A 20181-nucleotide genomic window follows, 5' to 3' on the forward strand; every position below is an offset into this window, starting at 1 on the left:
TTTGAGCCCAGTTTTTTCTCCTGCCTAGGCAGGGGGTCGGACTTGAAGATCTACAAGGTCCCTTCTGATCCTACTTCTATGATTCTATGATTCTGGGTAGTCAAGTCCCAAGCTGATAGCGAGAAGCTGCAGAAAGATCTCACCAACCTAAATGAGTGGCAAATGAACTTCAGCATTGACAAGCAAAGGGTTATGCATCTACAGGAAAAACAACCTCAACTATACATACACAATGCTGGGTTTTGAACTAGCTGTTACAACTTAGGATAGAAAACTTGGAGTCACTGTAGATAGTTCTTAAAAATCACCAGCTCAATGTGCAGCAGTGATCAAAAAAGCCAATAAAATGTAGGGCATCATTAAGAAAGGAATTGAAAACAAAACAAAAAGCATCATGATGTTGTTATACAAAATCATGGGGTGACCACATATTGAATAGTGTGTGCTGTTCTGGTCCCCACATCTCAAAAAGCATATAGTAGAATTAGGAAAGCTACAAAGAAAGTAAGCCAAAATTGTTATGGGCCTGGAGTAGTTGCCATGCCAGAAAAGATTAAAAAGGCTACAACTCTTCAGGTTGCAAAGGAGAAGGCTGAAGCGGGTATGATAGAGGTCTCTAAAATCATGCAGGGTGTGGACCAAGTTCCAGAATACTAGAGTTAAGGGGCTCCCACTGAAATTAGCAGGTGACAGGTTTAAAACTAACAAGAGAAAGTACTTTTTTATGCAACACAGTTAACTTGTGGAATTCACTGCGGCAGAAGATGGTGGGTAGCATAGCCGGGTTCAAAAAGGGACTAGGTAAATTCACGGATGATTGATCTATTAATGGTCATTGAACAGAATGGTTGGAGATGTTTCCTCTGGCATCTCCACCCTAATAAATGCCAGGGAGGGTCTTGAATAGGAGATGGATCACACTAGAGATATCTGGTTCAATACTCTATCTATAAAGCATTCACTTCTGTCACTGTCAGAGATAGGATACTGAGCTAGATAGACCACTAGCCTCACCCAGGATTACACTTCTTATGTTCTTGTGTCTTTTATTCTTCAAAATATTGTCTATATGTATTCCACTCTTACCAATTTTCAAGAACTAAATTCATGCTAGGAGGTGGGAGAACATAATTTTAGGACCTATGAGTTTTAGTGGGAAAAAAAATGGTAAATGAGTGATCTGTTTAGTTCATACAAAAGTTACTAACCAGTTTAGGAACAAAACTAGGATTCAGCCTAAGATTATCTCTAAGAAAATCATGTATGGTGGACCTGACGTTAGGCTTTAATTTTTCTGCTCTCTCAGCAGTCATTAAATGCCATTGAGAAGACTATTTTCTTTGAAGGATGGGTAAAGAAGATGAGGCCCATGGTTCAAATATAAAGCTGGCTTGGGTATACCTGCATAAGCTGCAGTTTCTACTGGGATCATAGAGTAGATGCACTAGTAGACAAAATAATCTGGACCCTTGCTGCATCTTTAGTTTTTTTTAATTTAATTTGCACTGACTGTAATACATCCCTAACCTAAACCAAACAAACATTTAGTGTAGTCATTAACCCAATTTAGGTGGAATTAATTATCTCATCTCAGTCCAGGCTGCAGCTCAAAGGAAATGAGTAGCAATTTGCCCCCAGTCCAACCTTTACTCTGAGGAAGGAGGTCATGAAAGTACCTGGCTTATATAGACATAAGCCAATGGGCACTGCTTGCCAAAAGATCCTTTTCTTTAGTGCCTAGGGAACATGCACACTCAGAGCGGAACAGATATCGATATTAAAGAATGGAATTTCTAATAATTTGACGTTTGTTTTTATCTCAGTATGGGACCCAAATAAACAAGGGGAAATCTCAAGACAATGTTTAACAGCCTTGAACTGAAACATTTATGGGGTTCCCCATTCACTTGAGCTCTTAAGTGCCTCTCAAGAGTTAGTTCAATGTCCTTCTACCTAACATCTTCCTAATAGCTTTCTTAGACTCCATCCTACATACCAATGTCTCTGTTGCTAAGCCCCTGTGAGGCCTCCACAATTCCCACAAAACACTTATCTTCAGGCTTCTTTTCCTTTCTCCCAATTTTCCACCCTGCCTGCTTCCAACAACCACTGAGTACATTTCACCTCCTTTCAGTCTCCTGTGCTTTTCAATCATTGTTTCATTTCTTTTAAAAAGGTAGAGCTGCAAGAGAAACAGGACACTCAATTCAGGTTTGGGAAGGAAAAAGCATTCCATTTCACCTTTACAAAAAACATTTTGCTACTCAGCTCTTCAACATCAGATCTGCGAACACAGTGTTTCAGCAAATTTTTAAAAAGCTACAGCTTGTTGCTTTGTATACCCAACAAATGTGATTAGTTTGCATTTTCCCCTCAACAAACTTTGAAAATTGCTGACAAAATGACCAAAATTAGACCTCAACTGGACCTGAAGAATAGAACAATACTTCTTTAATATTGAAATACTTATTTCTGCTAATTCACTTTTCCTTAAGTGTGCTGAAATGCTCAAGTTAGTACAGCACAAGCTGCATATGCAATTTTTATGCAAGGTTTACAGAATTTTGCATGTTAGGGAGTTAATACCTGTTTTTTATACCCAGTTCTTTTCCTTAAATATCACCTTTTCTGTGTCACTACACATGTGAGCATTCTTACTATCTGTAGAAGTATAGATAGCGCCATACAACTATTAACATATTGACAGATATGGGGATATAGGTCAAAGGTAATGTAATCAAGTAAAATGAATAGGTAACTGTGTTTAATCTGCTTTTCACCTTATAAATCTGTAAGTCTTGTACCAATGAAATAATTCCCAATTGAAATTTAGTTCTACTATAAACTTCACATGCAGCTCAAAACATTATGATGCTCTCTATTCTTGAGACTGCTACAATAGCCTCCAGCTCACCAGATGTTATACACATGTCTGATGGTGTTAAGATTGCTCATACCAATGAGACAAAGTGATTATAATACTAGCACACACAAAAAACTAAATAAACTGATATATCAAATAATTTCCAAAAAAGTAATGACCACTTTTTACACAGAGGGCAAATCAGATAAAGGGCTGGTGTACACCACACTGGCGGTATGTCCTAGCAGGGCCATTCCTAAATATTCCCCACCCACTCCTGTACACATGCTCCAAACCTGAAAATGCAACAGTGAAGATGCTTTGCCCTGGCTTTTCGAGACCCCAGAATGTTTGAGAGTGACCACTATGAACAATGCCAAAGAGGCCTGATTGGCATACTTCTAGCTGAAGTCAGGATTGATTTCCACCTTATAGACTAACCAAAGTTACATACATATATAGCACAGGCCTTCATGGGCTGAACCTCACTTCATCAGATGCTATGAAAGGACATGCACAAAGTTGTGCACACTTCTATATTACAGCTTGTGTGTTATTCAAATTCAAATTACACTGAAAAATATATGTACAGTATAGTACATAACCTTCATCACAATATTCAGTTTTTACTAAATTAATGTGAACTAAACCTAGAAATATTTTTTGGAAATCTGACAACATTTTATTTTAAGATATAGATATAAAACAAGAACTTGAAATAGTCTCCTTCTTAATTATATAAAAAGAAAGTGAAATATTAGTTTATGCCTACAAAGAAAATACTATATTTGCCCAAATCTAAGACAACCTTGAATTTAAGATGACCCCCTATAATTAGATTGTATACATGGAAAATGTATAGATGTTATTATAATTTTCCATGTATAGAATCTAATTATGGGAGATGGTCTTAAATTCATAACCCCCCTACTGCAGGAGGTGGGGGGCAGACAATGTGTGGAGCAGTAATGAGGCAGGCCAAGGGATGGGAAACAGTGGCGGGGGCACACAGTAGGGCAGGTGAGGGGCATTAATGGGACAGGCAGTGGTGGGGTAATTGGGAAGGCAGTAAGGGGGGTAAGAGGTGGAAGGAGCAATGGGGGACAGGCAGGTGGTAGGAGACAGGCAGTGTGAAGGAGGTGAGGGAGGCATGCAATTTGTCTCTGGTCATCTGTTTCCCCCTTCTTACCCCCCACCCCATGCCTACCCCCTACAGTCTCAGACCCCCATCCCATTCTCTCTTCACACTGCTTCTACCCCCCAGAGCCACATACTTGATTCTAAAACATGGGGCTCCCCCCGCCCATGTTAAATGGAGAACAAACACTGTCTTTTAATCAAGTAAATACGGTAGCATGAATTACAGCTGCTAGGGAATTTTCTGACTAAGTGCTTCTTGTTAAAAAGCTTTAGATTTATCAAAACCATAACTTTTCAAGGGACATATACACCACTTCCAACAGAAAAGCTTCCTCACATTCAGGAAGGAATTTTTGGTCAAACTCAAAGAGAGTGACCTACTAAAGGACATCCAGGAAAAGAGTGGTTAGGGCACTCACCTCAGGTGGATAAAACCAACATTCAAATCTCTGCTCTCCCCAATTCAGACCAGGGATTTGAATCTTAGTCTCCCAAGCCCTCAGTGATTTCATCCTTTAGCCAAAGACTACCCGCACAGTACCATAGTTATAGCCAGGGATCTTAGTTTTCCATTTCCCATGGAAAAACAGAGAAAACCATGGATTTTCCCTTTTTATCAGAGAAAAATGCAGATTTCTCCTTTAGCAGAAAAACCTGCAGATTTCCTGCTTTTGCAAACAGCTCTGCAGGCTGGTTGAGCTCCCCATGCTCGCAGATCTATCTTGTACCCTACTCCAGCTGGGCAGCACCTGCCCCAGCCCTCCCCTCCCTCACCGGGGTGGGGGGCTCAATCTGCACTCCTTCCCTCCCCCTGCCCCTTCTCCCTCAACAGACTTACCAGCTGGATGCTGCTCTCTAAGCTGCCAGGCTGCATATCAGAAATCAGATCAGTATCAGCTGATATGGCTTGTTAATAATCGTTGATGAATATCAGCCCCAAAAAAACTTTATGGGTGCACTCCTAGTTATTTATTAATAATTACCATTTGCTTGTGTTCTATCCAGAGAGACTAGAAGGAAAGGTGCAAAGACATCAGTCTAAGGAAAAACTAAATTGAGCAAAACCCTAGATAAATAAATTAAAGTTAATTTATGTGAAACAGGCAGCTATGTAATAATCAGGTACTTGGAGGCAATGGTAATTTCCAAAGAAAATACAGCCAGACAGAACATTTACCAACAGGAAGATCAAAGCTGCAAACAAAAAACAGGAAGTCTCTTTTATTATTCTTATGCAGTATCCGACTTGTCAGTTTTCTTCTTGGCTGCCACTTCAGAGCCAAGAGATGCCTACTTTTGAGTAGCAGAGTGAATCCTATACTTCGAGCAACTCTTTTTGAAATAAAATGTTAATAGTATACATCATGCTTATTTCTTTTTAATACTCGTTGGGTTTTCAGCTTTGTTATGTCTGGGTTCCTGAGGACCCAAATTATAGATATATATTATCCCTATTTTCCCCTCTTTACAAAAAAATATACATACAAAGATTGCTGAATGGGAACATAACCTCACAGGAAAGTACATTTTAGGACACAATAAAATTGATTATATATCTTATAGAAGCTTACATCTTTGATGTATATTTCACTGTAGCAATAAATTTGGGAAGCCTTTTAGTTTTCCCATGCTCATAGAATTCCACATGCCACAGCTTAATACCTTTTCTCACATAAATTGCTGTACATATAATTACAAAGTCAACTTCAAATAACAGGGAACCCACAACTGTACACTTACTTATTCAATGCGAGGTCAAGGATGAATTTGGAACCAAAGGCCTCAATCTGGAAACTTGCCTGGGCCAGATGCACAACCTGAAGACATGAAAACAAAATAAGAATCTTTACCTTTTATTTTTCTATATGTTCAAAACAAGTCAAAGCTTTAAGTGAAGTTTGTATACAACATAAGCAACTTCATTTATTTTTAGAATGGCAAACTGTATAATAATTTTTAAAAATGATGAGGACACTTAAAGCCTAAGATATTGCCTCCTATATCTTCCAATTATACACACTGGTCCAATAACAGTTACTATGTCACTTTACAATCATGGAGAGAGAGAGAAATAAAATATATACTCAAATATAAGACAAGCTTTCCCCTTAACTATCGTAGGGGGGAAAGCTCCTCATCTTACATTCACTTACAAGGACATCTCATTAAATACACTGTCTATCATTAAACTGCTGCCAAAAGCAGCATGTGCTCATTAATGGAAACCAACTACGAAGTGGATGAACTGCAGCCAACAGTGAGCATGACTATAAAACACATGGCCCATATTAGGCAAACATACTGATTTTTTTTTCAAAAATATTTATTTCTATATATATACACAACTAATATATATACACACATATACATATAACTGCACCTTTAACATCCTGTCATGTAACTGCTGTGGTTCACTTGGCAGACCAAAAACACATTTACGGTTAAACTATTTTAGCGCAGTTAAAAAGTTCGCACCATGCACCCATCACCACTCCCTTGAAAACATCACAGTTTCATAAAAGGCTCCCTCAGTTCCCTTCCCCCTCCCAAATTGTCCTCCTGTTTGTCCAGTCTTTGTGTTCATTGCTGTCATCATCGCCATTCCTTACTGTTCTCCTCGTTGCTCTCTTCCGAGGGCTTCCCTCTGAGAAGTCTATGCCAGTCCCCTCTCTTCCATATAAGGTCACCTTCTCTTTCCCTTCATCCTCTTTGGTCTTCCTGTAGTACCACTACATTTCACTCAGCCCCATTTTAATACAGTCCTCAACTGTGGGGGTCTGAGTGCCTGCTTATGAGCAGGTTTCTGACCTTCCACAGGGTGTGCCTGAAGCAAGAGATGAACTGGTTGAAGTGAGCTGTCGGGGCCCCTCGCTGTTTTGGCCAAGTGCCCACAGAGGACCACTTCCCTGGTCAGGGTTCTATAACCTGTCACCAGCAGAAGGAGCACACATACTTTCTTCCACACCTCTTTGGCGAAAGTGCAGTCACAGAAGAGGTAGTCAATTGTTTCCGTCTGCCACTGACAGGCTTGCCTTGGGCAATGGGATGGACCTCCATGCCCTGCATTGTTTTTCCACACCCACAAGGGGAGTGCCCAATATGTTGCTTGTCAGTTCAAGTGTCTGTGCTCCTTCTGCAGGTCCTTGTAGAAGATTCAATCCACACAGCCTGGCAGGTGTCACCGGGTAGTAAAGTCCATGGGCAATATGATGTCTCTTGCTCTTACCACCTCCTATATCTTGCGGTGGTTCACCAGGGTTGCTAGGGCCACATCATGCAGTTTGTACTTGTCCCAGAAGCAAGCATTTCAGGACCTCGTAAAACTATGGGGACACCATGGCCCACAGGCTCCCATTGGTCATGCTGTACACCTGCCACTGTCACAGCAGCTGCCCTGCAAAACACAAGGTGGGCTGTTTTGGATTCTGCCCCTGTTGCCAGTTTACAAACCTGGCTCATGTACTTAGCCCAGAGGACCAGTAGGATGTCTGGCATTCCCTCTGCCTCCGGATCATTTTGTTTTGTACAGCTTGGTCCTTGCCACTTTCTCCAATGTTGAGTTCTAAAGGAAAACACAAATGGCTCTTTGGATTCTGTGGATGACTTGCTCCAACGGAGGAAACACTGGGTCACTGTATAGAAGCATCAGCAGTGGCACCACCTTCATCAGCGCCACGCAACCCCAACTGATAGGCAACATACTGATTGGAACCTACTACAAGGATAGGTTAGTGAAACCCATTTGAATAAGATACATAGTAATACCCAGTCCCCTTCAGTGCTGACTCTTTTTCAAGGCATGGTGATTGTGTACATTTCAACTTCTTCACTCCCACAGCTGAGCTGTACCTTTCTTTCCCATTTCCAAACATTCCCATTCCTTCACTAGTCTTATATAATCAGGCAAACATCAGCAAACAGAGCCCCAAACAATTCAGCCAGAATCCCTTTGTTGCCCCCTCTCTCAGCCTGTCACAGTATAATTAATGTGGCCACAACGTCCATGACATGGACCCAGACCAGGTTGCCCTGCACCTCATCTACATATAAGTTTTTGGAGGATCCCAGGACTCGTGACAAGTAATTATGTGTGGCTAATTAGCACATGGATCCTTTTTGGGGGGAAGGGGATGAATCTGAAGTCATTATACATACTGAGCAATGCTGAGCTACAGGGTCACCATGGCTAGAAATGCTGTTGACTCTGCTGAGGCCTGGCCCAATGAACTATACAGTAAATCATGAGCCTTTTGGTTTTAGACTACTATCAAGCATAGTAAGACTCCTGGGTCGGATAGCCTGCCCAAGGAGTTTTACCTGACCTTTACCTGGTGGGCCCGGACCTGCTGGAGCTCTTTTGAGAGCGCCTGCAGGAGGGCCGGCTGTGAGCGGGGATGGAGCAGGGCCTCGTAACCCTCCTGTACAAGAAGGGTCTGAGGGAGGAGCTGAAGAACTGGAGGCCAATCAACCTCCTGAACTTCGACTACAAGCTGCTGGCCAAAGTCTTGGCTGAGTAATTTAAATCCGTCCTAGGTGCAGTCATCCACGAGGATCAGTCGTACAGGATCTGGGGAGTCAGATCCATGGAGCCCTGGTGCAAATGAGACACACACTCCAGCTGTGCAGGGAGAGAAGGCAGAGCATCACCAGCCTAAACTGGACCTGGAGAAGGCCTATGACAGAGTGTCCCATCAGTTCCTGTTCCAGACCCTAGAGCGGGTAGGAGTCCCTGCAACCTTTGTCAGATGGATCAGGATCCCCTACATGGAAGTGAGCAGCGAAGTGCAGATCAACAGTTTCCTGAGTGCCCAGATCGAGGTGGAGTCAGGGGTCCGGCAGGGCTGCCCATTCTCTTTAATCCTGTTCATCTGTGCCATTGAGCCCCTAGCCAGCACCTGAGACAGAACCCAGGGATCTGGAGTCCACATCCCGGGAAGCAGCAACTTAGAGACCAAGGTCCTGGCCAACATGGATGATTCGAACATCCTGTGCCAGAACAGGGGGTCGGTAGAGAGCACCCTGGCACACACACAGGTGTACGAGGCAGCAGCAGGGGCCAAGCTCAATGTGAGCAAGAGCACCTGCCTGGCCATGGGCAAAGTCAAGGACCTGGAGTCCATGGCGGTCTCTGTCCTCTGCGAGGGGGTCAGGATCTTGGGGACAGATTTCGACCCAAAGCTAAGCGGCAGGACAGCATGGGAGAAGACAGAGGCAAAGGTAAAACAGAAACTGGGGCTGTGGTGCATGCACTCCCTCTCCATGGGGTGGGGCCGCATCGCGCTTGTGAAGGTGGCGGTGTTACCAGTGCTTCTGTAGACTGCACTGGTCTTGCTCCCCTTCCGAGCGTGTCGCCCACAGGATCCAGAGGGCCATGCGCATCTTCTTCTGGGGCTCCAGATGGTAAAAAGTCACCCGGAAGGCCTTATACAAAGATGAGAGGGCTGGAGGCAGGGGCATGCCAGACATCCTCCTGTTCCTGTGGGCCAAGTATATGAGCCTAATCTGCAAGCTGGCGACAGATGCAGGATCCAAAACCGCTCATCTCATGAGGTACTTTGCAGGACACATTCTGAGACACTGGGGGTATTCACCCCGACTAGCCATAGACCGTGGATAATGGACGCACCGTGGTTTTACGAGGCCCTGAACCAGTGCCGCAGTGTGTTTGACCTGCAGAACACAGGCCCAGCAACCACGAGAAACCACAGGAAGATCCAGGAGACAGTGAAACTAAGGGACACCATGTTGCCTGTTGCCCACTTTTCCAGCCTGTCTATATCTGCCTGAATCCATTCTCTGCCCTCCAATGTGTCTACTTTGTCCCATAATTTGGTGTCATCTGCAAATTTGGACAGTGTGCTCACCATGCCCTCATCCAAATCACTGATGAACATATTGAACAGCATTGGCCACTGCCCACATCTTTCCAGGTCGAGACCAACCTGTCCACCACCACTTTCTGGGTGCATCCCATTAGCCAATTAGCCACCCACCTAACCATATCAATTCTGGATGAACTGATAGTCTATAGGTACCCATAGTAATTTGCTCATATGAAAATTACTATATATTTTTTTTCAAAGTTAGTGTTTTCAAATGTGCCCCTCACTTCCATGTGTTCAGGGAGAGCAGCATATGACAGTAAGGTGGGGGAAGGGGCTGCAGTTGAAAGAAGTTAGGGGGTCAGAGAGTAAGGGGATTGCCTGAACCACAGGACTTATTTCCCCTGCTGTAGCATTGGGAAGGGGACAAAATTCAAAGCAAACGTTCAATAATTAGATTCTATGCCTGGAAACTTATAATAAACTTATAATAAATTTATAAATTTTGCATATATAGAATCAAATTTTTAAGGGTCATGTTATATTCCAGGTCATTTTATATTCAAGTAAACATGTTAGTTAACAGTGGTAGTCTGAAGTCAGGTAGCAAAGCTTCAGCCTCACAAAAGCTTATGAATCTCTGATTTAGTCAGTCTATGAAGGTGTATCTCTACCCTAACTTCACAAATCATGTTTTCTTAATAAAAATAACCTTTAAAAATGCCTGAATGTTTTTGTTTCCATAATTGGGATTTATTCAATAAAAGCATAAAGAGTAGCTACTGAAGTATACCATGCTGCATTTGTAATTACCTCATAGAACTCATTAAAATGAATCTTATTAAAAAGAGGCTTGAATAATTGCTGTGCTTATGATGTACATACAAAATTACAGCAAAGGGTGCACTACGCAATATGTGGGACTTCATCAAAATGAGTCCCTTTATGCTTAAGAGCTTTGCATTTGTTGATGTATGCACTTATGCTACTTGTTACCATATTTCTCGATTCACAGTACTCACTAAGCCAATAGCTACTCCCCAGTCTGGAGCTAATTTTAACTTTAAATTAGATCTAGCTGTCAGAATGCCCTCAATAATTATCCTCTAACCTGAATTCACATATTGTTCTAACTGGGCTAACAGTATCTGAAGCATATTCAAGTCTCTTTTAAAAAAACAGAATTACAACAGATGATCCAGGAGTATAAGAGAGGAGTATTATTGATGCTGTTTTCTCAAGAAGTCCAATAATACAAAAAAACCAAGATCAGTAAATCAAGTCCTGAGCTTTCTATCAAGTTATGTTTATTAAGACGAACTTTATGACATGTTGGGTTTATGTTCATGACAAAAGGCATATTCAATATCTGCATATACATTATAGCATGTCATAAAAGCTGTTCTATCTAATTTCTGGCATAACTTACCTACATCCAATTCTAAATTCAATCTTGATTGAACCCCCAAATACATAAATGTACTGTATGTACTTTTGCAACATGCCTTCACTTCAGCCTTAAGACCAGTCAGATAAAGCAAACAGGATCCACCCACCTGTACATTATTGTCATTCCAGGGGCTTGCACCTAATGGAACAGTATTGCACTCAGACACTGAACTACCACTTGCATGCCTAACAAGAGGAACAGGATACAGCCTTTAATTTCTGTGGTCCCAAGGTTAAATTAACTTGATTTTTAAGGAAACATTAACATATTTTTAATTTATTTTCACCTTCACTAAGTTAAGGTTGTCCGAGTGCATATTTTAATCGATCTAGGTTTTCAATGCTTGGTTTTGAAATAATTACAACATTCCTAATATATTTAATATGCTTTTTTCCCCCTCTTGAAATTCCCTGTTTTTTATTTTATCAAAACTTTTATACATAACCAATAAATAAAAAGCCCCCAAATGATACTTCCATTAGTTCTAATGACCTTAAAAAAAATCAACTTCATGTGTTTTTAATGACTCTTCTAAAGACTGATCTACCAGTAGACCAAAGCAGCACAAAGTACCCCAATTACAATAGCCAGCTAAACTAAGTTTACAACTACATTAAATCCACAAAACACTGTCAGAGTTTAAATGTACTAGTGAAATGGTGATTTGATTTAGAGGGACCTGTTATGGTAACCAATGGACCAATAATCCAGGGAAGGAGGGGGCAAGGGAAGCGCATCCATTTAGCTCAAGTATCTCTGCACTTTAAAGGCTCCCTATTGCTCCTGTCCCATTTCTCCTAATAGTGCTGCCTTAGAGTGCAATGGAGTAAAGGCCCTAGTTTTTAATTAATTGTAACTCAAGCTAATTAATAGATTTGCCTTTAAATTGTCAGAAAGTTCATTTTCCACAAAAAAAATAAATTAAGTTTAGCGAGAATGTTGCATTTCTCGTACAAATCCAAGCTTGAACCCATGCTTTGGATAACACAAAATTCAACCATCATCATGTATTCCAGGGCACCACTTCCATAACACACACACATTGCTTATTACTTGCATTATGATATTGAGAGTTTAAGCAGGACTTACATAAAGCAATGCATTGGTTTCAGTTCCAGAGGCATTAGTCTTGTCAAAAGCAAAAGTCTGGCTTCACCTACAGTGAAATAAACACCTTGTTTTTATGTATTAGTCTAATCACATCAATCCCATGCAGCAGACATGAGTCAGTGATTAGGTCACCCTAATGAATACTAAAAGCAAGTTATTTATTTTTTTACACACACACACACACACACACACACACACACACACACAGGGGCTGTGCGAAGCTTCGGTTGCTGATTTAATTCGGAGGACATTCGGCCCGATTCGGAGGGAGACCCATTAAAATATCCGAATCAAATCCAAAGCCTCTGAATCAATTTGGAAAAGATTCAGATCGGCCGGGGAGAGGCAGACACAGGCCTCAGGAGGCTGCAGGTTCTCCCATGGCTTCTCTGGCTGTGCCTGCCTCTCCCTGGGCAGAGGGAGCCGCAGGAGAAGCCCCCATGGCTGCCCTGCCGGACCCCATCCCCCACCTGGCACCAGCTTCCCAGCACACACTCACTCACTCACTCAGTTAATCAAGCCCCACACTTACCGACTCCAGCAGCAGTGATTGGGGCCTCTAAGGGCTCATGGCAGAGTCCCCCAATTGGGGATCCATCCCCTCCGAGCACCCCCCACTTGGCACCGCGTCACATGCTGTCTGGGAGCTGGGGTGGTTCCAGTAGTCAGCCAGAGCCTAGCAGTGCTCAGCCTCAGTGGCCCCAGCTCCCAGAAAGTGCACAGCGAATTGCCGAGCCATGCTGCACCTGCCCCATGGGCCAGCTGCCATGTAGGTGCCAGACAGGGGGGGTGATCTCCAACTACCCCCTGCTGCACGGGGTGGGGAAGCTCTGCCATGAGCCCTCAGAGGCCCTGATCCCCATTACTGCAGCCAGTGAGCGCAGGGCTTTTTTTTTTTTTTTTTTTTTTTATTAAAGTGCTGGGAGGCTGGGGACAGGCAGGGCAGCCATGGGGGCTTCTCCCGCAGCTCCCTCTGCCTAGGGAGAGGCAGGTACAGCCGGAGAAGCCGCAGGAGAACCTGCAGCTGCCTGACTGTGCCTGCCTCTCCCTGGCCAATCTGAATCTCCAAATCAGCATGAAATCTCCGATTCTGATTCGGCCAAATCAAATGGGGACAGTGATTCGAATCACCGAATCAAATCACTGTCCTCTGAATCAGGTGAATCCGAATAAAATACTTCCCTAATCACACCGGCCTCACACATACATACATAATGTATATAACAATAAATAAGTTGTTAGGTTGAAATAAAATATATATAATGTGTATAAAATAAAATATAAAATATATAAAACACATATAACTTTTACATAAAATACAAAAAACAAGTATAGAGTGTTTTAGCCATTATAAATTTATGTTGTGTTCTGCAGGGAAGGAAGGGGAAATATTTCTGAAGATTATTTCATGCTACTGACAGTTTTCCCCCCTTTTATAAGGGACAATGCATTAACCCCTATAGTGTGAGATTCTGCTACACCTCTCTAATATCTCAGTGTTCTCACATCCTATGATATTACAGTACTGTACAATACTAAAGGAGCTAAATTATCATTTTGAAAATGGTTTCCTTGTAAATACGTGAGTCCAAAATATGGAAAAGTAAGGTGGCCACTGGTCCTGTTTTATACTGGACCATTCTGCTGGTCAGGAAGCCTCAATTTAAAGTCTTTGTTCTCTGTCCTTTTTGGAATGAGGAACTGTTCATTGTCCTGTTTTTCAGTTCATTGGTAGAAATACATGTCAATCATTTATCCTCACAAATTGGCTGTGCCTAGATGTAGGGCAGTGCTCAGCCAGGAGGAGCAAGTATATAAGCCAGCTGGGGTGGGGGTGAAGAAAGGGAGGTGACGTTTTTGTTGTGGCCCTGCCCCTTGCTGCTGATTGGCTAAGGGCCTCAATGCTCGCTGACGATTGGCCATGGAAGCCAGAGTCACAACTCCACCCCTCACTGCTGATTGGCCAAGGGGGCCAGTGAACCCACTCCTCAACGAGGGGATATCCTGTTTTCTGGGGACGCATTAGTGGCCACCCTATGGAAAACCTATGTCTAGATTCAAACAAAAGTATACCTATAATACTTTGCTTTTAGGACACATTTGGAATGTTTTCATATCTGTCTATAAGAAAATTTGCTTTTATTGTATTTAATTATATACAACACACCATTTAATAATTATTCCACACCAGGGAATAATTTATATTCCCCTAAAAATCAGCCCTCCACAATACAGGTGGGTTTTAAGCAGGAACGCTGGGTTTCTTCTCTGGAATAGAAGCATGAAGATACTGCACTGCAAAATGACTGCCAGCTTCTTTCTCAGCAAGACAGCACGAGGGACAGCATTAACCCTTTCACAGCCACTCAGCTTATGGCTGAGGGAGAAGCCAGCAACCATTCTGCAACACAAAGGCCATGTCCAGACAAGGGTAGCCATGTGGTATGTGGCACAGCAGACAGAGCAGCACACAAGGGGACAGTGCACCCCACTCAAAACCAGAGCCTGGCCAGCTGGAGCTACACTCCAGCTGCCAGACAGGCTCTGAGCAGCAAGATCACCACTGCTGCAGCCCCCAGAACCCCAGGTAAGGCTGTAGGGCCAGCCCAGTGCTGGCCCCAACCTCCCTTACCTCACCCAGGGTAACCTGCCACACACCAGAGGGCATGTGGCACAGGCATTCCCCAGGGCACAATCAGCGGTGGCACAAGGTGTCCCACTACTCGCTGTTCCCAGGGAACCAAACATCCACACTCTTGTGGACATGGCCAGACTCTCTATGAAAAAGCCAACTCTGTGACTCTGGAAAAATCTTTATTTCTATGTTCTGCCTTCCAAAAACAAAGTGCTTGCCTTATTTGGAGGGGGGAGGGGTGATATGCATGAAAATAAGGTGTGTATTACTGGGAGTGTCCATGTGTGCAGAAAATACATGATATTCTTATGTGCACATACGTACACAATATACATACACATTCAGAAACCTATATTGTTATAAATAAATAGACACAACAGCAAAGACATGCAGAGAAAGCAAACATTGCCTGTCCTTCATAAATGCTTGTTACAATGACTACAGACTACTCTAGCTGCAAAGCTGCAATGGTACATTAAGCTTCTCTGCAGCGAAGTGCTGCCAATCGAATCCAGGGGAGTTAGCCCATAAAGTAATGAGATGTTCTTTTCAATTTTTGCTGTCCCCAAAGTAAAATTCTATAAAGGTCCCTCCCCTACTGCTCTGGTAGCTCAGATACTGTGGCATTTGGGGTTTTTTGTTTTTTTTTCCTGTGATAGAGATTCTTGGCACCAGACATGTTCTGAGAACAGTGCTGCAGTCTCTTTTATGCAGCAGAACCTCAGGTTTCTCTCTCCTCCCTTTATCCATCTTATGTTTTATTTAAATATAAAGACTTATTTAAATAAAAATAAATTTAGATTTAGAGTACATTTAAATTTAAATGCATAGTCCATGAAAAATACACACACACTACACATTCACACTATTTATATACATACATACTTTCACACTATTTGCCAGTCACTGTGAGTTAATGATTGAAATTTAATGGAAACCTTCACATTCTTTATATATACAAAATAAAGAATGTGAAGGTTTCCATTAAATTCCAATCATTAACTCACAGTGACTGGCAAATATATATAGTGTGAATTAAGGACAAAATATTAGGCTGAACTCTGAGTCTGTGACACATGGCAGCAGAAGTCAATCTCAATGCAATCCATACACTTACTTTTATTGTGATCTTCACCATACACCATATGCATTAGAATTATATGCTGCTGAATACGAATTTCATTTGTCATTATAAAATAAAAAAGAGTTTAAAATCTATGACTTCCCTTGCAGGCCAGTGTATTTAGTTCAAGTTCATTCTCCAAGCAGTCCTAAGTAAGCATTTTTCAAAAGACAGATATTTACCAAGCACACTTACACTTCACACATATTATTTAACTAGTCAGTCTAACTGATTTCTTAGCTCTCTTAATGTGTGTAGGGCCAATATGGACTGTAGCACTAAGCTTGCTGCTTTGGGAAGTCCATGGGTCCTAACAGCAGTTCTGGCTGATCATGGAAGGGCCAGATGCTGTTTTCCTTACTTGAACCAAACTCCTTAGTTCTCTGCTACGAGAAGTAAAGGTCTGTTTCTGGATCTGTATTTTAAAAAGTAATATCACTATTATGACCACCACCATGCCTTTTAAAGAAGGCAAGATGATCAGTTAGCTGTCTACCTTCAGAAGAGGATTCCAGGTGCTGGATCCCACACAATCTTAATCACAGACTAAATTCTCAAGAAGTGCTGGATTCCACACATCCTTCCTAATTCTTAATGTTTCCTAATGGATAGCTCTAGCAGCTCTCAACTCAACATGCAGGTTTTTCTGGATCTTCCATCTGAGGTGCCTAACTGTCCCAATTAATTATACAGAGAAGCATGATTCTTCTAGTCACCCCCCTGCGGCAAGGTACCTAATTTTTAGATACTACAACTGTTATGCTGGAGGTACTCAAGATGCCTCTCCAAATCTTTTCCCCTAGTGCTTCGCTGGATCTGGTCCCATGTCTAACAATGCAGCTGTCAGTGAATCAGGCTGACGTGAAATAAACTGTGTACAAGTTCCCTATTCTTCTTCTACTGACCATTAGTTTAATTTTAATAGACTGGTGAACAACCAAAATTATATATAAAGTATGTTTCCATATGCTGAAGCCTTAGTTATTTTGATCATGACTAATGAACTGTATAAGTTTATATATTGCTAAACAGTGCGTGCATCTACACATTCATTAATGCGCAGTAATTACAGCGCATTGAGTTTAGTACCTGTGGGCACATTTACATGTGTTCCGGGGGAGTGGGGGGGGAGGGAGGGGGAGCCGCTCTAATTAAAGCACTGCCACATCTCGTGTATCAATGTCCCCACACTTAAAAATGGCAGCAGGGGCACTTGAATTAAAGCGTGTTCAACAAGCTTTAGTTCAAGCACCCCTACCGCCATTTTTAAGCATAGGGTCACTGATACACAAGATGCAAGAGGCTGCTGGAGTGTGGTAATTGCCATGCTGTAGCAGACCCGATTGAGTCTGCTCCAACGCACAGGAATTCCAGCGCATTGGAGCAGGCTCCACGCTCATGTATAGGCGCCCTGTAATTACAAGTCCCACCTTAATGTGCCATAATTGGCGCTACTGTGCATTAGTGCCAGTGCACACTTTTTTGGTGACACTAATGCACAGTAGACTAATTCTACCGCACATTAGCATGGGTTTTGCCTGCCATGCTAATGCTCAAAGCATCTTATGTAGATACACCTAGTAAAACTGAAAGTTACGCTAAGTTTTCTTAATCACACTGAGCAACTTTAAAGAGAAATATAAAGGAGGAGTAACTTTGTTAATACAACCCTGCAAGAAAATCATCCAGCCCAGTGAGAAAAGGGATGAGAAATCAGTCATTCAGTTTTACAAGGACATGTTGGCTAACTGACAGCTGGCTGTGCAGCCCAGCACTTCACCATGTTGGCTAGGTGTTCCTAAGCTCTGTCCATTTTGGCCCTGGGGAAGGAGTTCAGAGGAGACGGCCCTGCCAGTTCCCAGAGGTTACCTGGACTCATGTGTAAGGAGTTCAGGTGCTGCACTGGGAGCAAATGTGCATGGGGCCAGGCAGAGCCAGTGGAGTAGCCTGAAGGGGGGGACAATTGCATTCTTTTTTATAATAAAATATAGTAATTAATTAGTAACATTAATAATTACGTTTATAACATTCATACCATATTTATATTAGTTTTTGAAGTGGTGTGCTGCTAAATTCTGAAAATGTATGGAGGGTTGTTTTGAGTCTAATAAAGTTGAGAACCACTGACCTATGCATTTGATCAAAGCAAAACTGGAAGAAAATACAGGGAGGCCCAGAAAGAAGTTGCTGCTTGTCCTCCCCAAATGTATATAGGTAAGTATTTCACTGTATTGGGCAGCAAGACAGACACTTGGATAAGCATGCATCTTGTGCTTGGGATGCAAACAAAAAATAAAGGGGTCTGTAGACATGCCCCCTACCTCTTGTCAATAGTCAAGCTGCCAATGTACTTGTAATCCAGGTAACAGCCCTGAGACTGCAAACATTTCAGAGAAGGGACCATTCTTCTTCAGCACTAAGAAAGCATCTAGAATACAGACTATGCTACCACAAATAAAAGAGCTTCTGTATCTCCCGGGACACCGGGAATGCAAGTATTTATTCCACCCTCAGATATCAGGTTTAAAGGTAGGAAGTCTTACTCACACCCAACTGCTTTTAGATCCCTACTCCTGATTCATTCATTCAGCCCTTGAATGGAAATGACATGAGGTTGCATTTGGCCCTCAGACAAGGGAACTCATGGCTCCTCATGATTTTCTTTGCTAGACTACCACTAACAGCATGTTATTCCACCAACAAATATCAAAGGTGCAAGGATACTAGGGAGTCATTTATACGACTCAAATTAGGTAATATCAAATGCTGTCTTAATCTTGCAGGTAAAACTGAAGGTTTTGAACAGGGATTTCAACAGGGTGTATTTGATTTATATCAAATCAATTTTAAAATCATGATTTTAAATCGCTGGTCAGGAAGCCTCAATTTAATCACTGTTTTCTGTAAAAGTGCATTCTTGTTGTTTGATATCCTTTATACATTTAACTTCTTCAAACTTTGCACTTTTAGAGAGAGGTAAGGGCTTAACTCTTGTGTACACAAACTTGCAGAGAAACAAGAGGGCTGATAGGCAGGTAATCAGCTCTGCTCTCTCATCTCCATATACTGCTGTTAACAAGGATATTATCTCCGGAGACACAAATCCAGTTTGAGAACTGAAACTAAGCATCACAGGGATGCTTAATGGGATCTGATAGGACTGAGCCCTGAGTCCCATTGGGTACAGTGGTGTTCTTTAATCTTTACTAATCTGTAGAGGAGCTCCTGGGAACCCCATAATATTGGGCCTCTAATATAGTTTATGGCCTCTTGTGACCTAGTTATAAGACTTTTCTAAAAGGTTACACGAATATACTGTCCCAAATAACATATAATTAGAAATTATAATCCCTATTCCATGATGATATCTTTGAGCTTTAATACATCTTAAATTAAACCATCTTTATATAGGGTTTTTTTTAAGAAAGCACCTTAAAATGATTAAATCAAAAAATCTCATTAAAAAAAATCTGATTTAAATTTAGAAATCCATTTTTTTTAATCGTTGATTTTTCATAGACATTAGAGCTGGAAGGGACCTTGAAGATCATCAAGTCCAGCCCCCTGCCCCAGGGGCAGGAAATCAGCTAGGGTTCAAAGGATCCCAACAAGATAAACATCCAAATATTTCTTGAAAGAGTCCAGAGTACGTGCCTGCACCACTTCTTGAGGGAGTCTATTCCAGGCCTTGGGGGTTTGGACAGTAAAGAAGTTTTTCCTTATGTCCAGCCTAAAACAGTCACAGAGGAGTTTATGACCATTGGTCCTTATTATACCTTAGGGCACTCTGGTGAATAGGGTTCCATTTTTATGCATCTTGATGGTACCTGTTTTAAAATCCAAGAGGGAACAAAAGTTCTAAATTTCAGTTTTGCACTACTAGGCAAAACATTCAAACTAATGTTGGCTTTTATATGCATTTATAAATGCGTTGTCTAAAATTCCACATTCTATATATACAATTTATCGCGTCTTGCTATAAGCTGAATTGCTCTAAGGCGACAACATCAAATTTAAATGCAGTAATTTTTTTTTTTT

The 20181-nt window shown here is 41.9% G+C and overlaps 1 protein-coding gene across 5 annotated transcripts in view; it reads right to left on the reverse strand.

Annotated features, from left to right (window-relative positions):
* Positions 1 to 20181, reverse strand: part of ADAM23 (ADAM metallopeptidase domain 23) — a 247954-nt gene that overhangs the window by 208660 nt on the left and 19113 nt on the right. For all 5 annotated transcript variants that reach the window (XR_002098686.1, XM_019523466.1, XM_019523463.1 and 2 more), the window contains exon 3: positions 5744 to 5820. Coding sequence is in view for 4 of the 5 variants with exons in the window: in XM_019523466.1 (XP_019379011.1) it covers positions 5744 to 5820 (77 nt within the window). In the remaining variant the exon portion in view is untranslated. The remainder of the gene's footprint in view (positions 1 to 5743; positions 5821 to 20181) is intronic.

The sequence above is a fragment of the Gavialis gangeticus genome, unplaced genomic scaffold, assembly GCF_001723915.1.
Source record: "Gavialis gangeticus isolate Ggan-Ray unplaced genomic scaffold, GavGan_comp1, whole genome shotgun sequence".
Taxonomy (NCBI): Eukaryota; Metazoa; Chordata; order Crocodylia; family Gavialidae; genus Gavialis; species Gavialis gangeticus.